General features: G+C 37.5%; 1 protein-coding gene across 6 annotated transcripts in view; it reads left to right on the forward strand.

Annotated features, from left to right (window-relative positions):
• HECW2 (HECT, C2 and WW domain containing E3 ubiquitin protein ligase 2) overlaps positions 1 to 19550 on the forward strand; it is a 415178-nt gene extending 395628 nt beyond the window's left edge. For all 6 annotated transcript variants that reach the window (XM_082629938.1, XM_082629942.1, XM_082629939.1 and 3 more), the window contains one exon: positions 12984 to 19550. In XM_082629938.1, the coding sequence (XP_082486064.1) occupies positions 12984 to 13095 (112 nt within the window). In that variant the 3' untranslated portion in view covers positions 13096 to 19550. The remainder of the gene's footprint in view (positions 1 to 12983) is intronic.
• Positions 19551 to 20888: the final 1338 nt, after the last annotated feature.

Consider the following 20888-nt stretch of genomic DNA (forward strand, 5'->3'; position numbering starts at 1 on the left):
CCCTTGCCCTGAGTAAGCATCCAGTCGATGGTGGCTGCCATTATGATTTCTGTCACCATTGTCTGTAATATATGTCAGACTGTAGCCTATTGGAAAGAGCGCAGGGTTGGGAGTTAGACCACCTGGGTTCTTGCCCACCTCTGCCACCAGCTAACTCTGGGACCTAGAAGATCACTTGGGCCTCCATTTCTCCATCTTTAAATGGCCAGGGAAGGGGTGGTATATTAGGTTTAGTGGAGCAATAAGTAGCACCAACAGGTTGCTGAAGAATCTTGGGGGTCGGGCCCTGATCACTTGTCTGCTTCCCCTGGAGCTCCAGGAAGTTCATGGGCTGAGTCATCATAAATGGTGGGGTTCTTCCCATTGTTGCATACATACGGTTGAGCAACAGGCGTTGTTGTTTCTTCCTTTCTGCATTATGACCTGAGGCTCTAGGTTCTAGATTCCTAGCTCTACCTAGATTATAAAATAGCCATACATAAAGAGGATATGAGGCCCATCAGGCAAGCAGACCATTTTCATACCTTGTCTCTAACAAGCCCTGACTTTTTAGGTCCAGCAGGAAGAAAGAGCTACTTGGCTATTCTCCTTCACAGTTCATCAATTTATAGAGCCTTGTTAGCAGGCATGAATGCAGACCTCAGCCCTGTGATACACTAGCAATGTGATCCTAAGAGCTTAGATCCACCTCTGAAGAGTAGGAATATGCCATGCTCAAGGAGTATTTGTGACAAGTGAGGGAGATAATGTGTATGAAAGTTCTCAAGGACAGTATGTTTTCTTTGTTCTTTCAAACCTTTTATTGTGAATCTTCTGTGAGCCACCATACTGCTGAAACTATTAAAATGTGCTCCACAAAAAAAGTACATTTGGAGGAAAAACACAAAAGGAGAACTTCAATGCATGACCATATAGTTTTATCAGAAGTGATTTCTTTACTGATAGTGTTGTCATCACCCTTTATGAAATGTGGGGTGTTACTTAAGTGTGAAAAAGATCTGTAAGATTGGCTGTGGTCTAAAAAGATAGTTTTATAGGAGGGAGTCCATTTTTTCCCACCATCAGAACACATACACTGAAGCCATCTTTCCGGCTAGGTTTGAGTTGCAGAACTAAAGGACTAGTCTGTCTCAAGCTGGTCAACCCCAATGTATTTCTTTTTTCTTATTAGCGAGATGATGATTAACATTTAAAATGTGACATTGTACACACTGGAGACAAAATGGTTGAATGTTGTTCTTACTTAAAAAGTGTATTCCCTAAGAGTTCTGGCATCATCTCGTGTCAGGCATGGGAGGCTGTACCCTGGAGACTTGGAAGTGGCTATAAATGATGAGGGCAGGTAGTACCCGCAGAAGGGAGGACATCTTAGTCTTTCTAGAAATGGATGATTGAAGGCCTTTAAACCTTTCAAGAAAGCAAATGTGAGTCTCATTCTTTTCTCAGATTTCCTAGTCCCACACTGCGGTAGCAGTGAATAGTATTACTCACAATGTGGGCCAAGAAGTGTATTAAAGTATATAGGGTTGTCTCTGAAGCCAGTACAAGTTGAATCCGTGGCTCTTTTTTTTTCTGTCTTGTGGTAATAAAGTAACTGGAGACCAGATGATAAATAATGATGGAGGCAGACGGGTGTCTCTGTGGAGGCTTCTAGCCTGAACACATAACTGTACTTCCTCTGCTTCATGGTTGGTAGTTAGCTCTATATTTTGCGTTTGTGTAGATTTCCTGTCCCTTGTGCTCTGATGGACTTAGGAGACTGTAAATTCACTTTACTGCAATTGCTCTTAAACATTCCGAAAAACAGGCTGCTCACATGCCAGCAGGGAAATGCAGGTCAAATCCTCTCTCCAAGGGTGGTATAGACTATATGTGTTCATCTCAGAGGTTCTTGCCAAGTAGGATGATGGGACAGAGGAGTCGGAGAGCCGCAGTCGTGATGGGGGAGCGTTGGTTTTGCCAAAGGGAGGAAACATTCATTTTTGAAAATGGCTGCATCTGGAGATTATTACAAATGAAATGCTGACCCAAATTAAAAAATAAGAAGCAAGAGTTAATTATGAAATGTTTCAGGGAGACAGCTTTGCCAGTGGAATAGAATTTAAAAAGATAAAGCTATTTTTTAAAGATGAGACATTTTTCATTAAAAATTGTTTTAATTAAAGTACAGTAGATATACAATATTATATAAGTTACAGGTGTACAATATAGTATTCACAATTTTTAAAAGTTATACTCCATTTATAGTTGTTATAAAATATTGGCTATTTCCCAGTGTTGTACAATTATATCCTTGTAGCTTCTTTTATACATAATAGTTTGTACCTCTCACTCCCCTACCCCTATATTGCTAGACATTATTTTCATTTTTAAAACTCTGCTTTTTATTCTTATGTAAAGAAAATATTTCACAAAAAATGCCAAGAACTTAAAAATTTTAAATATTTGTGTATATAATACATATAATACAATAATACATGTGTGTATATAATAAAAATATACATGTATACATATATATATAAAGTTCACTACTGAGATAACCTCTAAACATGCTTCCACTCATTTCTACAAACATAACACACACACGACACACATTTAAAAACAAAATACAATCATAGCACCTATACTGTATATGACCTGCTTTTTGTTTATCACATATCACTAATCATGAATAACTTTCCAGGTCATTAAATACTGCTTTACAATGTTATCAATAATTCAGCGTTTCCTCCTCTAGTACAGAGAGCATTGTCTACTGGAGCTATCAGCTTGGAAATTGGAAAGTAACTGAGGAGCTGGTGTCACTTTCTTTAATTAAAAAAAAATCCAGAACAAGCGATGAACACTGGGAGGATCCCTTGGTGACACCACCACTTTTCCGTATTGTGCCTGCCTTGAGACGTCCCCCCTTGGTCTCCCAGTTCCCCACCACCTGCTGGTCCCACGGCAGTCTGTTCCATCATTTAATCTCTGATACAAGGCCCTCTTCCACCCTTTCCCTTTCTTCCAACTTATTCAATTTATACTATCTTATAATAGTATTTTAAGGTTTTACTGTATTCTGCCATTGGATCAGCACATGCTAATGAAAATACACCAGTGATGACTAGGAATATTACCTTATTAAAAATCCTTAAATATGCTATACCTTTTGGATTGGTCTTTACTTTGGGAAGTGGGTAAGATAATCGTAAAACATACTTTGCCTGAAAAAGGACTCCAGTAATGAATGTAAAATACTACTGAAATAATTTGTAATTACTGAATGGAATGAAAGTAGTTTGCATTGCTGCTGCCAACAGCATAGAGTCGTCCAAGTCACAACAACTGTAAATCATAAAGTGTGTGTTTGTGAGTGACAGACATTACAGCTGTTAAGGAATGGTTATCCCCTTCTCTTTGGCTTCAAGACCGAAAACTAGTTTGGGCTCATCTCCTTCCACCACCCTAGTCCACTACACCAGCCCCTCTCCCCTGGGGCTACTGCCGCAGCCTGCTGGCTACACACCTGCTTCTGTTCGTACATCCTGTAGTTCATTCTGTGGTCAGCAACCAGAGTGAGCTTCTGAAATCTCCAGATCACCTCCCTCCCCTGCTCATCCCCTCCAGTGCCTTAGAGTAAAATCCATACTCCTTGCCAAGGACTACCAGGTGGGTGGCCTGCTCTCGCCTACTCTTCTAACCTCAACACATACACTCTCCCCCCGCCAGCTACAGCCACCAGCCTCCTTCTTGAGGAAATGTGCCAAACTTAACTCTGCCTCAAGACTCTGGAAATTGCTGCCCAAACTCTTTTCTGCTGGTTCTGCACGTGGCTGGCTTTCTCATCCCTAAGGGCTCAGCTCAGTGCTCAGAACGGCCCTCCAGGCTTCTGCCCCCAGTGTACCTGCCACTCTGTTATACCTTAATTCCGTTATAGGACTTATTTCGGTTCAGTCATTGTGTTTAGTTATTGGTTTACTTGTTGACTGTCTGTCTCCCCCTCTAGGGTCTAACCCCGTGAGAACAAGGACCTTGTTTGAATTGAATGTGGTTTCACCCCTCGCGCTGAGTTGTAGTGCATAATTGGTACTCAGTATTTTTAGTGACTTCTTAAACTTCAGGTCTGACTCTGGACCACTCCAGACAAGATATGCCAAAATCGCTTCTGTATCTTTATGCCCTCATCTGAACAATAGGGATTGGTACTAATAATTACATTACAGAGTTGTTTTGAAGATTAAGTGAGATAACATGTACAAAGTGCTTAAAATAATGCCTGACACATTATTCAGTAAGTTCAGCTATTTCAACTATTGGCCCTAATCCCTAGCCTTCAGAGCTGGCGTGGCATTTTACAATCTTTAGGTGTTCAAGAAATGTGCTGCATCCACCCAGGATATTTATATTTTGTTTGGGCTTCTAAGAGTTCTCATTCTGGAACTGTTCCTTACTGGGTTTTCTTCTGTTGGGTTTAAATTCTTACATTTGAAAAGTAGGTACTTTTCATCTATTCCCAGGGGGCATCCACAGGTGAGAAGTGACCTGATTACCAGGCATAGTTTGAAGACTCTTCTGTTAATTATCCCCCATGCAGGAATTCCCACTGTGGGAACATTCCACATGGTATTCATAGATCCAGATGCATTTTAACCAAGACAACCTAATCAGACTTTAGAATAAGATATTAATTAGTTAGTAAATCTAATTCCTCCAACAAGCCTTTAGATACTCATTATGCATTTATTATATGCAAAACTTTATGGGAGACATAAATTGATCTCTGTCCATGTGGACTTTAAAACACAGAGAAGGAAGTAATAGATATTTAAATGAATAGATAACCAACATTACTGCCACCAAATGGTATATGACACATGAGTAGTCGGCGTAGTAAGTACCATGGAATTCCTTTCCATTGATTCACATTTATTGAACACCTGGTGAGGGTCGGGGTTGTGCTGTGCCACCATGGGTTACCCAGATATTTGTGAACTAGTCTTAGTGAGAATTCCTGCCCTAAATCTCATGGTCTAAGAAAGTATTAATTGGGATAATAAAGAAATTATGAATATTTTTTAAAATCATAGCAAAAGTTATACCTTTATTTGTGTTAATAAATCTAGGCTAACAAAACAATCACTGAATTACATCAATTGAATTTATCACTCCATGTGATTGGTAACTTTGTATTTCTTATTTTGATAACAAGCTCCAAATTCATCACCTACCATGCCCATTTCCTCTATTCCCTGGTGTGTTTAATGGCACCTGTGCCATATCAAGCTCCACGCCCAGTCCCTAGCTCCCTTTAATGCATGGAATAAATGGGAAAGGTCTCTGCATGAGCCCACCTCACTTCCTGATGTGACCCTACCTCCCTCTCTGGCTTCACGTCCAGCCTTGGCTCCTATCACTCAAGCACTTGTAGTTCTCAGGTTTCCTGATGATGCAATGCTTCCTCACACTTCCGGGCAGTCTGCTGGGAATGTCCTTCTTGTTGCTGATCCAGAAAAACCCTACACACCTATAAATCCTTCAAGGCTTGGCACAGATAGTGTCCTCTGTAAAGCCTTTCCTGACTCTGCAGAGCAGACTTGTAACTCATTGTGTGCAGGGCCACTGAGAGCCCATATGAATCTTTTGGATTATACAAAGGTTTCTTACAGTTTTCTGGAGAAATGCAGCCCTGAGCTAGGGATTATGGGTTGGTGAGCAGAGCCAAAGGTAGGTTGGATTACAGTGCCTACTGGCCCCAGCCAGATCCCCTAGTACAGAGCACAGACTGCATAACCTTTAGTGGGTCCCATTTGCCTGCATAATTTACTGTCAGAGTGCAAACTTGTGGGCAGAGAGCAGACTATTCATCCTCATGTACCAGGGGACAGCTCAATGTCTGGCATGCAGTATGACCTCAGTATGTATTTGTTCAATGAATGAAGGAATAAATGAAACGTAAGTTGAAAAATTAATTTTGGTTCATCAGGGCACTTTGTATAGGAATGACAAGCTTTCAAAATATGGGGTCTTCAATGGGGGACATAATAAAAGAGGGTCTGCAGGTGAAAGTGCTTGGGTGCTACCTGAACACTCAGTGGGCCCTGAATTAGGGGGCCCTGGAGAGCTCAAAGAGAGTCCCTCTTTGCCTACCTCATAGCCCAGCTCCATGCCAACTCTGCTCCCTCCAGCCTTCCCTGCCAACAGAACTGTGGGAGCACCTGATTCCCCTGTGGGGGAGCCTATAGGCGCTATCTCAGATGAGGGAAATTTGGACTTGACAGGTAAACTCGGTCAGGAATGCTCACATTTCCAAAGAAATCATGACATTAAAAAGTGATAAGCTCTAGTATCCCTTAGGAATTTTCCAGAATGCTTTTAAGTATTTTTTAACATCTTTATTGGAGTATAATTGCTTTACAATGGTGTGTTAGCTTCTGCTTTATAACAAAGTGAATCAGCTATACATATACATATATAAGTATTTGGTTCTGATTGATTAATTACTTAATGAAAAGGTGGGAATAGGAGTAAGGAAACAAATTAGGATTAGGCACCACTGCCAATCAAAAAGAAAGAGAGTACTGATAAAACACATTATAAATGATAATGCAAATTTGAAAAAATTATTCGCTTTACATACATTTTATTTCTAGGGCTATATCTACTAGATAAAATGAGGCCCATGCTTTTCACCTCTCACTCTCTCTCTCTTTAAAATCCTGATTGTAATTTCTTCTTCACCTAATATTTTGAGTCCTTATAAGCTACCAAAAATCACTTCTGGGGAAATAGAGAATAAATTAATAAATACATACACACACACAGAAATACATTAATCAGTTAATTGATTGATGAAACTTTAGATGTAATTGTGATTCTTTGGGCTCATTGGATTTGGATAATTGACTTGTCTATAGGAAAGAAAAGAGGGTAGAGCATGTGACCTTCTGTTTAACATTTAAAGAATCCAGAAGGCACCAAGAGATCTATTAAGTCAGACCAGATGTCTGGAGGGCTTTTAAATCTTCTTTATATTGATGCCAGCATGATTTCCCAAAGACCAGTTCAGACTTGCCCTCCTTGAGTGTTTCTGGCTGCATAGATGAAAATGAGGTAAACTCATTATAGCCTTAGTGTGGCTGGCTTTGAAAGATTTGAAAAATGTTCTTTTATTGAGTCTGAATAACTGGATGTGCTTTTGCTGCCAATATCAACATAGTCCAAGGGCCCTTCTGTTATTTTCTGCTAGAGTTTTCTTAGGACATGGAATGGGGCGGGAGAGGGGGTGTGAAAAGCCTCAGAGGATTGTCTTTTGTTTTGCTTTTTTTTCTTCCCTGTTCTTGGCTCATACAGCAAGTTGATGGTAAATATTGGGCAATTTATTTAACCACACTATTCCTCAATTTCCTTATTAGCAATGCTGTCTTGTTTATAAGGAGTTTTGAAATTTCTGCAAGCACACAAAACACTGGTACAAATAGCCAACGTAGTGTGATGAATTGGGAGATTGGGATTGACATATATACACTAATATGTATAAAACGGATAACTAATAAGAACCTGCTATATAAAAAAATAAAATAAAATTCAAAAATTCAAAAAAAAGAAACAAATAGCCAATGTAGATATCTTATTTCTAATCCAATTGACGTCTCTCCGCTAGTGGAGCCTACCTGCATCAGACTTATTTGGGGTGATAGTTAAAATGCAGATCCCTAGGCCCACCCCAAACCTTCTAAAGTAGAATCTCAGGGGGTACACCCAAAAATCTCCGTTGTAAACAAGCTTCTTGAGTGATTCTGATGAATTTCACCATATCTCTCTGAGTATCTCTGCTTTCTGGTGAGCATGAGATATAACTAGATGATTTGAGCACCTAAAAATCCCCTGGTATCTCTCAGAGTTTTCTGGACTGACCCAATCTGGACCATTTTCCCTAGAGTGCCCGTATATTTTGATTGAGTCATTCAGTTAAAAAATATCTGAAGCTTTATTTTGCTAATTCCTATCGTCAAAATGTATGTAATCTGGTAGGATGCTGAGGACTAGCAATTAAAAGTCAGGGGTGGGATGAAGTTAACAGTCAGGCTTCCAAAAGTGAAACAGCATTAGTCTCCCTGCTTTCTGTTTAATGTTCGACTTCCCCCAGGAACCCAAGGTTGCAGTCCTATTCCTGATTTGACCTTGGGAAAACCATTTAATCTTTCTGCACAGTTTCCCCTTCAACAATACATACTTTCTCCATCTTCATGATACATTTTCCAGGGGAGCTGTTCAGTTTATTCAGAAGGAAAGTTTTGTTATGGTAACCATCTATTATGCAACCAGATGTAATTTAGGAAGCAGTGATAGCCTTAGGGTATGGATCAGTGATGGTGATTATGTCTTATGACTGAAGAGGATCAAAAAAGTTGTCCAGTCCTTCTTTTTGCGTTGAGAACTGAAACTATCGAAGAAAAGAGTACCCAGGCTTATGGATTTCATGGGTGAGTTACTGACCAGCAGAGACATGTCTGCATGTCTGCATGTTCCTCTTTCTTTACTCAGAAACCTGGGAGAATGAAAGGACTGTTGTTGACTCCCAACTTGGCCCCACTGCCTGCCCTTGATAGGGATGATGCTACTATATCACACTTACTACATTTTCTTAGATTGTTGTACTACATTGAGACCTGTAGTGATTTTCCAGTGCTACATAACAGATTACCACAAATCTAGCAGCTTAAAACAACACATAATTACTATGTCACTGTTTCTGTGAATCAGGAGTCCAGGCACAACTTAGCCAGGGCTGCTGCTCAGCATCTCATAAGGCTGAAATCAAGATGTCAGGTGGACTGCATTCTCATCTGGAGGCTCAACTAGGGAAGGACCTGCATCCAAACTCCCTTAGGTTGTTGGTAGAATTCATTGCCTGCAGCTCTAGAATTCATGGCAGCCTACTTCTTCAAATCTAGCAACAGTGAGAGTCTCTGATCTCTAGATGCTCTTTTAAAAGTCTCACCTAATTAGGTCAGGTCCATTCAGGATCATCACCCTTTTGACTAACTTAAAATCAACTGATTAGAGACTTTAATTACATCTGCAACATACCTTCACCTTTGCCATATTCCATTGGTTACAAATTACAGGTCCCCAGTCACACTCAAATGATGGGGATTATACAAAGGTTTATATGTCATGGCAGATCATCTTAGAACTCTGCCTACCATAAGACCACAGTGAATTAAAATTCATCATTCAGTTTAAGTATGCGTAAGAAATTAATTGGGGGATTCAAACATTACTATTTATGAATTCTCATTCTCATGTATGTGGCCATTTTGTTAATTCTTGACTAGGTAAAATTAACCTTCGGTTAAGGGAAGGTATTTGGTTATCAAGAGGGAAGGAACAGGCTTAACTACCATGTGATAGATATACTACACCTACAGTCCTGTCCTGTCCTAAGCAAATAAAACATTAATTATGGATTATTGCTTACCTAGATAAAGGGTTTGCTTGGATTATTTTATTTCCTAGTTTACCCAGTATGATTCAGTTCACAAAAATGAATTCACACATTATCTATTCAAGATTACAACTGTATAAAATGAGTTACTCTTTTAAGAGTTGTCCCGAAAGTTGATCTGTCACACTCTTTCATATACCAGCACTACCAAAAGAAAAAAATAGACAATGAAAACCTATTAGGTGTAAACATTAGAGATCATCTTTTCAACATTTCTTATCACAGCAACATGCTGAAGAAAGACAATGTATCAAAAGTGGGTAACAAGTAACCAGATTGATATTGCTCTGTAAATAAAATGCATAACTAAATAAAAAGGTGAACAGGCTGGAAGAGATTAGCTAGAGATAAACAAGAATTAATCTCTTTATTTTGTAGTATTTCTTACAAATCAATAAGAAATCCTGAAGTTTTAAATAATAAGTTGACTTCACACTCATTAGGATGGCTATTATCAAAAACAAAAAACCACCCAAAATAACAAGTGTCAGTGAGGATGTAGGAAAATTGGAACCCATGTTCATAACAACACTTTTTTACAATAGTCAAAAGATGGAAACAACCCAAGTGTCCATCAGTGGATGAATGGATTAACAAAATGTAGTATATACAAACAATAGAATATTATTCAGCTTTAAAAAGAAGGGAAATTCTGACCCGTGCTACAAAGTGGGCCTGGAAAATGCTAAGCGAAATAAACCAGTCACAAAGGACGAATACTGTATAATGCCACTCACATGAGGTTCTTAGAGTAATCAAATTCACAGAGATGGGAAAAAGAATGGTGGTTGCAAGGGCAGGAGAGAATAGGAGTTAGTGTTCAGTGGGTACAAAGTTTCAGTTTGGAAAGAGGAAAAAGTTCTAGAGATGGATGGTGGTGATAGTTGCAGAACAACGTGAGTGTACTTAATGCCACAGAGCTGTGTACCTGATGATGGTGAAGAGGATACATTCTATGTGATGGGTATCTTATCACAATAAAAACAATTTTTAAAGAAAAGATAAATGGGCAAAGGGGATGAACATGCAGATCACAAAGGAGATAATATGTAGATCACAAAATGGGAAATGTTACAAACAAGATGACTTGGGGAGAGATTCTCAGCCTTGTTGGTAACCAAAGAAATGAAAATGTTTAAATTTCATCTAAAAGAAGTACCATCTTTAGTCAAATGGGATAATGAATGTTACGTGTCATCTGACACACAAAGTCTGGATGATAATTACATTCAAAACATACTTCTCTTCTTCCTCCCCTTTCCCTATAACAGATTTAAGTCTTTAGTTAATATTTTTACACCAATGTTCTATACAAGATAGATATTTAAACCATTCCTAAGACTTTCAGTATGCTAATTCAGTTTTTTAAAAAGTAAAACATTGTTCTTGAGGCCCAAGTTGAGGCTCTTGTGTAAGGAAGGTGTAATATGGATTATGTTAAATGCAATTCTGAAGTGGTTTATTATATCAAAGAAAGTGTTTGCTTGCAAAGACTGATTAGGTGATTTTCCCCCAATATATTCTAGAGTTTGTAATAACAAGAGTTGTAAACTCTGAGCCAGTTCTATCTCTGTGTCCTAAAACTGGTACAGACAGTCTCAAGCTTATGAGGGTTTGACTTACAATTTTTCGACTTTACAGTGGTGTGAAAGTGATACACTTTCAGTAGAAATCATATTACCAATTTTGAATCCTGATCTTTTCCCAGGGTAGCAATATTCAGTGCCACACGCTCTTATGATGCTGGGCAGTGTCAGTGAACCTCAGCTCCCAGTCAGCCACGTGATCACGAGGGTAAAAAAACTATACACATACAACCATTCTGTACCCATACAAACATTCTGTTTTTCACTCTCAGTACAATAGTCAATAAATTACATGAGATATTCAACTCTTTATTATAAAAGAGACTTAGTGTTAGATGATGTTGCCCAACTGTAGGCTAATGTAAGTGTTCTGAGAATGTGCAAGGTAGTCTAGGCTAAGCTGTGATATTTGGTAGGGTAGGTGTACTAAGTGCATTTTTGACTTATATTTTCAATTTATGAGGGGTTTGTCAAGATGTAACCCCATTGTCAGTTGAGGAAGATCTTTATTTTTCTAATATAACAGAGCCTCTTCGAGTTACTGTTTCTAATAAGCCATGTGGCCACACACCTGCTTTATCATCTCTTTGTTATCTCATAGTTTCCACGAGTCATGATTATCTTTTGGCAGTTTAATGAAGGCAATTGGAGTAAATCTTTTTGATGGTAATGAAATGTAGCTAACAATATATATCTTACTAATTGGTCAGACACTGTGAGCCAGGCATTGTATTAAGCATGTTTCTGTGATTTCATTTAATCCTCATATCCTTCTGAAACAAATGATATGATTCTGATTTTATAGGTGAGAAAACTGAGTGGCAGATTTTTAATAGCTCACTGCAAATTACACAACTCGTTGGCAGAGCTGAAATTCAAACCCAAGTCTATCCAACTGTAGATCTCTGATCTTCCCATGACACTATGCTGCATCTAGGAGTATAACTATATTTCAGTAGTATTAAAGTGATTTATAAGAATAAAAACTTAAACATGTGACTTTGTAAAAACAGCCTGTTAAAAAATCACAGCTCCCAAAATTCCATATTAATTCAGGAGCATTTTTTTTAAGTCAAAGTTGTTTAGCTCCCACAAACAAACTGTTGTACATTCCAAATAAAATGCTTCCTATTTCATGTCAAAAGTGCAGATTTACTTCCTGATAAGATGTACTATTTGGAGACTGTCTATTTTTTATTGTGATTCAGGTGCAAATAACAGGAAAGCATATTATTTTTCCTATCTTGGCAAAAGAGGAGGCATTTCTAAAAAGAATGTAATGTAATGATTTAAATGGCCATTATTTTGCATTGTGAATTAGGAGAAAACAGATTATAGCACTGGAGTCAAAGAAGTAACAATGGTCTACTGACTTCGACAGGAAACTCCAGCCAGGGAATTTCCCAAAACTCTAAGCCGTGAGGCGTGTCTGCAGGTCTTCAGAGACACTCAGTGCTCTTCCCTGACCAACAAAATGAAAAAATGGAAAACCGTAGATTTTTTGAGAGACTTTCAGGCAAATGCCAACTCTGAAAATGAATTACTTTGCAAGAGTTTATAGTCATGTCTTTTAGGAAAAAAAAAAACTAACGTCAAAAGAGAAACAAAAATTCACACTTGTCTTTGTAATTCTTAGACAACTAAACAAATAGTAATATGTATGTAATATGGATTTTAAATGGTTGTGAAAATGTAAGGAAAATATTTTTTAAAGATCCTATTTCCCTTAAAGAAATTCAATTCTGAATTTTTCAAGTCGAAACGTTTTCAAAGTGTTTCCAAAAGGAATGTGAAAATTGGCAACAAACCCATTTGAATATGAAAGACAAGCACAGGCAGACACACAGAGAAACAATATTGTTTCACTCAAAGCGTTCTGAACTCTGTACTGCTTCTTCTGTTTGCAGAGCTCACACTTGTTTTAACCGTCTGGATCTCCCTCCGTACCCATCCTTCTCCATGCTTTATGAAAAACTCTTGACAGCAGTTGAAGAGACCAGTACCTTTGGACTTGAGTGACCTGGAGGCACAATGCCCCGCTCCGTGTAGACAGGCAATTCCAGAAGCTGCCCTCTAGAAGAATGGCTGAATATTGGAAGTTTCAAGAGTATACTTCCATTAGAGTAAAGCTGAGTGCTGTTATTTTCCAGGAACACGTGTTCTGTCACATCTGGCGACTGGATAGTGGTGATGAGTACTCTTGGAAGGATTCGGGTGAGCTTGATGCCCAGGGAACCACCCAACAATCTTTCAATCAACAGTTCTTGACTGCCAAACTTTTTTCCATTTGTTATGTTCCAAGACAAAGATGAACCTGTACATGATCAACTCCATGATAACTTTTAGAGACTCAGGAGAATCTTGAAACTTACCTTTGAACATGATTCAAGCCAAACTGGCAGCACTTGGCCCAATCTCCAAATTAGTGCAAGTTAAATAATATAATAAAAACAAATATATCTCCTGAAAATACATTCATTTAAGCCCTAAGTTATAACAGAATATTCATTTTCTTGCTTACGAGTGCCTGCATGGTGTGCACCATAGGTTTCAGCTTTCATGGGACACAGTGAAAATGAAACCAAGTCAATATGAGGTAACCTTAAAGATTTGCAATAAGGTGGTCTGTGACAATGTATATGCAAAGTGGTATGTGTATAATTATGGCCGAAGACAAATTGTTATTCAGTGAATTACTAATGACAGATTTTATGCTTTATAATGCATGAAAACAGTTTTAAAGTAACTAGCAATTAATCACAGCATATCAGGAAAAAGTACACAGTGAGTTCTGTTTATTTTTTATAAGTTCATTATATTTATGTTCTCTAAGATGTATATAAGAACCTACCTATCATACTGTACGTATCGTCTGTTCCATTTTCGTGTTCCATGCTTACTAGGGCATCATGCTAATATGTATCCGTTTAAGCACTCTCAAAGGGAACAAAAGGGCCTTTTATATTTATAAAGGTACAAAAAAATTCCCCAAAATATTTTGCACTGAATGTACCAAAGTTGAAGGGACATTACAATATGACTAACAGCAACTCCATCACTTGACAAGTATAATAGAAAATAGCTTCTAAATCAAACTTTCTTCACAGTGCCATGTCTACCACTACAAGGACTGTGCATCTAAGTAATAATTTTTTAAGATTCACTCTATGTGATAGTATGATATGCATTTATTTAAAATGCATTAGACTCTCTTCCATCCATCAAATACTTTTCAGGATGGCATTTAATACATATATTTCGTATTTCCCCCACTGCTTTTTATTTGTACAGCATCATTAAACACTAAGCTCAGTTAGGGAGCCATCAGCAACACCCAAGAGATCAGCTCTCTTCAGTAATAAGAATTCCATTTTCCCTCATCAGTGAAGACATCACAAATTGAAACTCTCAGTACTATATTTCTAAGCCTACATTTTCACTGATGCATAATTTTCTTATCAATATTAAGAAACAATTTTTCTATGATATCTCAGAAACTGCATGATGTCACTAAAGTTATTTCTGCTTAGTTTATCAGAGGGTGTTCTTCATTTTTATTGCTTTGGGGTTATTCCACATCCTTGTTTATTTCTTGACTTATGGTCGTAACTAATCAGGTGTTCAATAGAGTGAAGTTAAATTGAGGGTAATAAAATCATTGGATTAAACATTTGGTTTGCCAGCCTATGGTATTACAGGCATTGCCCAAATACTTCTTTGAGAACTATATTTATAAGCAACCATGGAATTCCTATTATGAGGTGTTGGCAATCCTACATTTTATGGAGGTCAAATGCATGGTTTTCATAGGTGGTTTGTCAGAACTGATTTCACTGTTGGTTAAGCTACATTTACTATTGGGATCCTCAGGAGGAATACCACTCATGTTACATTCCTGCTCTAAAGGCAAGTACTGTGGTGTGCAGAAACGTTCTGGGGAAAAGGTTACAGAAATCTGGAAATGAGAAGGAAAGATTTATCTGTGTACTATAATTGTATCAGAAAGAAAGAGAAAAAAATTTGAACTGGAAATGTTAGTTTGTACCTACTTATCATGAATATAAGTATATATTTAATCTTACAAACTATTTTTACTTGTATTTTTTTCATTATAAGGAAAAGTAGTATAACATGCTTTTTTTAAAAAAAAACACATTTTTGATGGTATATAAGATGTTTCAGAGCTGGCATTCTCTAAGCAGCTGATATAGAAGGTTGCATTTCTTTCAAAAATATTTTCATAGACCATGTCAGCTTGCATTTTGGTTTATGACACTTTGTTACCATATTACACATTATTAGGTAAAGGAGATTTGAAATAAAATATCTCTCTTTAATTATTTTTAGCAAATATACTTCTTTGTTAAGGCATCCAGCTTCTTTCCAAATACCAGTATAATCGTCTAGCTGCTACCATTCTCAGAAATGGGAATTATCCAAGATGGACCTCTCACATCAGAACACCATGATAACTGATCTATTATTATTCATTAGTAAAACAAAAGAGTCCAATAATAACTACTTAAAATATTAAATAACATTTCCACAGAATAAATTAGACTTTAATATACTCTACAAATAGAAATATCTGTAAATATTTTCTTCTGAACTCTGAACCTAGATAATTTGGCTGTCTGATCTTGTTTTCTTTAAGAAACTCATAGGTGATGCTTATACTGTACCATCTTATACTATAAAAGACAGTCACGATACATCAAATATGTACGCAGAAGTTCTGTTAGGTGAGAGAAGAGGCCCACTATTGGCATTCACTCTGTGCCAGCCACTGTGTTTGATGATGGAGCTACAAGATTCAAAAATCTGCCCTCAAGAAGCTCACAGTCTAGTGAAGTAGACACCAAGGTTCAAAAAAAGTATTTTAAATAAAATTTGGTATGTTCTACAGTCAAGGAATGAGGAGAGAATGGCTTGCTCCATCTGGGGGTTCCAGTGAAGGGTTCATACATGGGAGATGCTGTGGCTTAAAAAAAATCATATAAATGTTCTTTCTGTTGGTAACTACTGGCATGTAACAGTGTGATGATACTGGTCAAGTGCGGAAGCCCAGAGTGTGTTTACACACAGAGTTTAAAGTGTGCAGGTGGGGAGCTGAACTGTGAAGGACCAACTCAAGGATCTTCAAATTACCCAAAAAATGCCAAAATTAGGTTCAGTAGTTTCCCTTCATCTGCACTACAGTATACCTTTGGTTTTCTGTGTGAAAAATCCCAATCCTTGAGCCCATCCACCACTGGGGTCAACACTTTTTTCTTGTGCACAAAATGAGTGGATCTTGGTCAAAGAAGTGCGGTCACAATTTTCTACCATATATTGTGTTTATAATTAAGTAGAACTTCTGTAATAAATGAAGGAAAATTTTTTGTACTTGCCTAACAATCAGAAGTTTAAAAAAAAACCTGCATTCAAGTGATTAACGGTAACGGTAGATATGTTTGAACAGCGCTTTAGAGTTGCTAAGCGCTTTTAAGTGCTTAGTCTCTCTTGATCTTCACACTCTGTGGGGTAGAAGGTATCAGGTCCCATCTGGGTTGAGGCTAATTTTCACAGGTGGCTTGTGAGATTAATTTTAGTACTTTACAGCTACAGTTCTAGGTTTCATCTCGAGAAATGTGGAGACTAATGTTTCTACCAGGCTAGTCCAATTTCAGTGAAGTTTACAAGCTGCTTTGTCTACCCAAACTCTGATTTTTTCAAACCCTCTTAAAATGTGACACCTTCTGAAAAGTCCATGAAGAAATTAGCATATTCATGGAAAAACTCCCCATATTCTTAATGTTTCCATTTTACTACTTGTTATGAGAAATGAAAAACAAACTGCAAAACTTGATTGCTTTTGGTGGATTTATATAGTACAGTAAGTTTAGTTTTCTCAAATATTATTTGGAAGCAAGTAATGAAAAAACACTTTAATTAGAAGCCTGATTTTATTTTTTAATTTTGGACAAGGATGGATCTAGAAAACCCTGATAGCTGAGTTCCAGTGATGTGGGTGAAGGAACTACTGCAGCTTCTCTTTTCCTCTCTGACCTCCTCACATTCCTCCAACTTTTTTTTTCTATCTGCACAAATTGTATTTATGACTTGACTACTTCTAAGGCAAACATCTGATAACGAATAGCCTTAAAGTCTTTTTTCCAATCCAACCCAATTCGGAAAATCCCCATTGAGGGTGAAATGATGCTATACCATCATTACAAGATACCTATCACCCTGTGTAGAAAAAACGCAAATAAAGAACATGCCTCATCCTCAAACTGAATCTGACTTTCAGGCCCTTTTGTGCTCTCTTACCTTCTTTCTGATTTAATTGATGAATGAAAACACTGTAAATCTTAGACACCTTCTATAAAATTTGAGTTTAAGTGAATGAGAATGTCATTTTCAGTTAGATCCTAATTTTGCAAAAACTATTACCTTTCTAGTTCGCTTGTGTTTTCTAGATAGATTTGCTTTTCTAATATGGAAGCAAAGAAATGTCAGAGATGTCAAGCTTTCTGAATTGTGGCTTAAGGCCAACAACTTGCTGCCCACTAGAAGGATGATAGAAACAAAAATCAGAAAAGAGGAGCCCAGCAGTGGTGCCTCCCTCCCTCCCCAACCCCTGCCAAGAATGTAGTGCTAATTATGGACCAGCCTTCAAGATTCAGGAGTGGTAACTGCATTCCAAGGAGCTGGCACAGAGGGTATACTTACTGTGTGTGCACTCCCCGTATCAGAGCAGTCCACAGGGCTGTAGCAGAGGGGAAGTTAAAACCAATATGGAAGGATTATCTTAGGGCTTGCTGGTGGGTGTAGGAACATATACTTTGGTTTCTGACTTAGAGAAGAAGAAGGCCGTGCTGCCTAATGAGAGCACTGCTTGGTAATCTACCTGGTGGGAAATACCCTTATTTTATAACTTAAGTAGGTTGATAACATTTTCTGTATTGCAAAACAGAACTTAGCCCCAAAGTATTAAAGCTAACCGTAGCTCAATCAGGAGATTCAACAATTTAGCATTAAATTATGTTGTGGACTATTTTTAATTTAAGAATTATCGTTACTATTACTGAACTTTGTATGGGAAAAATGAGAGAGGCTCGACACATTTATTTTGCCTAATTTGTTTTTTAGCAGACATTCTTTGATGTTACAATCGTTTTTGAGACATTTTTCTTGGTTTCTACTGGTAACTTAAATGTTGACTGTTCATCTAAAAAGCAAAAACCTAAGAATTAGGTTACTGAATTGCAAATGGAGACCTAATAAGTGTTTCCAGTTTTTTGAGAAATTCATCAAGACTGAAATACATTTGCTTAGATTTAATCTGTTAGGTAGTTTATTGCGCTTTCATGATAGAACAGTTCAGCAGAATTGGAAAGGCCTACTTGTATGGTTTCTGGGGAACACAGGAGAATTAAATTTAAATATGTGATTTTTACATCTAGTGGCCTTGGGCAGGTGATATCTTTCTACCCAGTTTTCTTTTAAGATATTACAGCCCTCAGGAGTGTTGATAGGTATAGTGTATGATTCAAACTGTATCAGGTATTACTGATGCAGGTAAGGAACCATTAGTAAACTCTTGGTTACTATCACCTTCTATAAAAAAAGGATGGATAATGTTCAAGAAATACCTTGGAAGGACTAACCAAGAAACACACAAAATGAATGTTCTTTTAGGACCCTAATGCTCTAAAAGATGCTATTACAACCTATTTTTCTTTATATGATATCATAAGTAAAATGGAGGCTGTTATATGTTGGAAAGTGCATAAGATTACATGTTTTTATAATAGGGGTGCAGGCATTCCAAAATAAATAAATAAAAGTACATGCATCTCTCTTGCCTCTTACTGAAAGTATTAATCTAATTTTATAATAATGCTTACTTTTTAATATTAAGGCTCTGTAAAAGAAAAACACATTTATTTCTAAGACGTAGAGCACGGGTCGTGTATTTTTTTAAGCCTTCCAATTTCTTTTCACCAACTCCACCCATTGTGTCTGTTACACCATGTCACAATTAATAGTTATGTTTCTATTTTTGTTGAGTTATTTAAGCTTTATATTTATTCAATGTGACTTTTAATAGAGAATAATAATGGGAAGTATTTGCAATTGACACTGAAATTATACAGCTCCCATTTCACCTTATATTTCAATTTCATCTTTTTTTTTTTTTCCCCAAGCAAATAATACGGACTGTTGACATCCTAGAAATGAACCGTGGGTGGTAGTAAATGGAGCCTGGGACTCTGAAATGTAGACTTGTTGTTTGTTTTCTGTATTCTTATCCTAACCTGAACCCCTGACTTTTGTGTTGTATTTTTTTATGACTCTGAAATGCTTTGAGGGAAAGATATTTTAATGTGTACAATTTGTTTTATTTTCATACTGATCTCTATTTTTGTTTAAAACCATGTTGCATCATGAAATCACTTAATCCAAAATAAATCTTCTTTAAAAAAATAGATTATGATTTTTCTGTGATATATTTGGGGAGGAAAAAACTCAAGAGGGAAGAGAACAAAGTAGGGATAAAGGTCTCATGGGATTAGTATGCAGTTTTGTGGATACAGGAAGTTCTCTTTTCATGATATTTATAAGTAGGAATCTATTTTGTTTATCCCTAAAAGATTATTTTACTATTTGATAGGCCATAAATTAATGTTAAAGAAATGAATTAACACAAATCATAATCTCTGAAGTCACATGGGTTGAGACTTTGTTAAACCATCTTGGTTGCATGCTTATTTCATAACCACATATGCACACCACCACCACCACTACCACCCACATCAGTCTAATCGAGGGGTCACATATTCACAAGCCTGCAGGGGCCAAGTAGGTATTTAATGAATGAAACTGGCTGGGTGTAAGCAACAGAGTGTGGTGGGGTTTACCTAAAGGAGGCATTCTAGTATTTTGCTCCAGCAGATTCGAGTCACATGAGATTCAGGTCAGTGTTGAAAGACTCAGGCCAGTGTTGGTTTATCAAGAGAAATCCAGAAATCTAAATTTTTATATGGCGTTTCTAGATCTCTTTAATACTGGGTGGATCAAAGCAAATATGTCTGTAGGTTGAATTTGCTTGCAGGTCCCCCAGTTTGGAACCCTTGATTTACTCAGTAATGTTACTTTATACTTGATTGGTAATATAAATGAACTGACCAAATAAAACATTACTGTGATATGGCAGTTAATACGAAGAGATGGGGAAAGGAAAAAGGCAAATATATGCTGTAATGGCAGATAATCACTAAATGATGTACTTGAAAATGATCTGTGTTTGCCGGTATCTTTCTTTTATATATATAAATTTATTTTATCTATTTATTTTTGGATGCATTGGGTTTTCGTTGCTGTGCATGGGCTTTCTCTAGGTGCAGCGAGCAGGGGCTACTCTTTGCTGCGGTGCACGGGCTTCTCATTGCAGTGGCTTCTTGATGTGGAGCATGGGCTCTAGGCGCACGGGCTTCAGTAGTTGCGGCACGTGGGCTCAGTAGTTGTGACTTGCAGGCTCTAGAGCACAAGCAGACTCAGTTTTTGTGGCGCACAGGCTTAGTTGCTCTGCAGCATGTGGGATCTTCCCGGACCAGGGCTTGAATCCTTGTCCCCTGCATTGGCAGGCGGATTCTTAACCACTGTGTCACCAGGGAAACCCACCAGTATCATTCTGAAAATCAATTCATCGTGTTAATTCATAAAGTTGAGGATCCATGTCAAGATTTTGTGAAACAGACGTGCCATTAAGCTCTGTTCTATATTTTAAACTAGAAATGAATTTCCTGTATCACATGAGAACAGTT

The sequence above is a fragment of the Mesoplodon mirus genome (genome assembly GCF_964341445.2).
Source record: "Mesoplodon mirus genome assembly, chromosome: 8".
Classification (NCBI taxonomy): Eukaryota; Metazoa; Chordata; class Mammalia; order Artiodactyla; family Ziphiidae; genus Mesoplodon; species Mesoplodon mirus.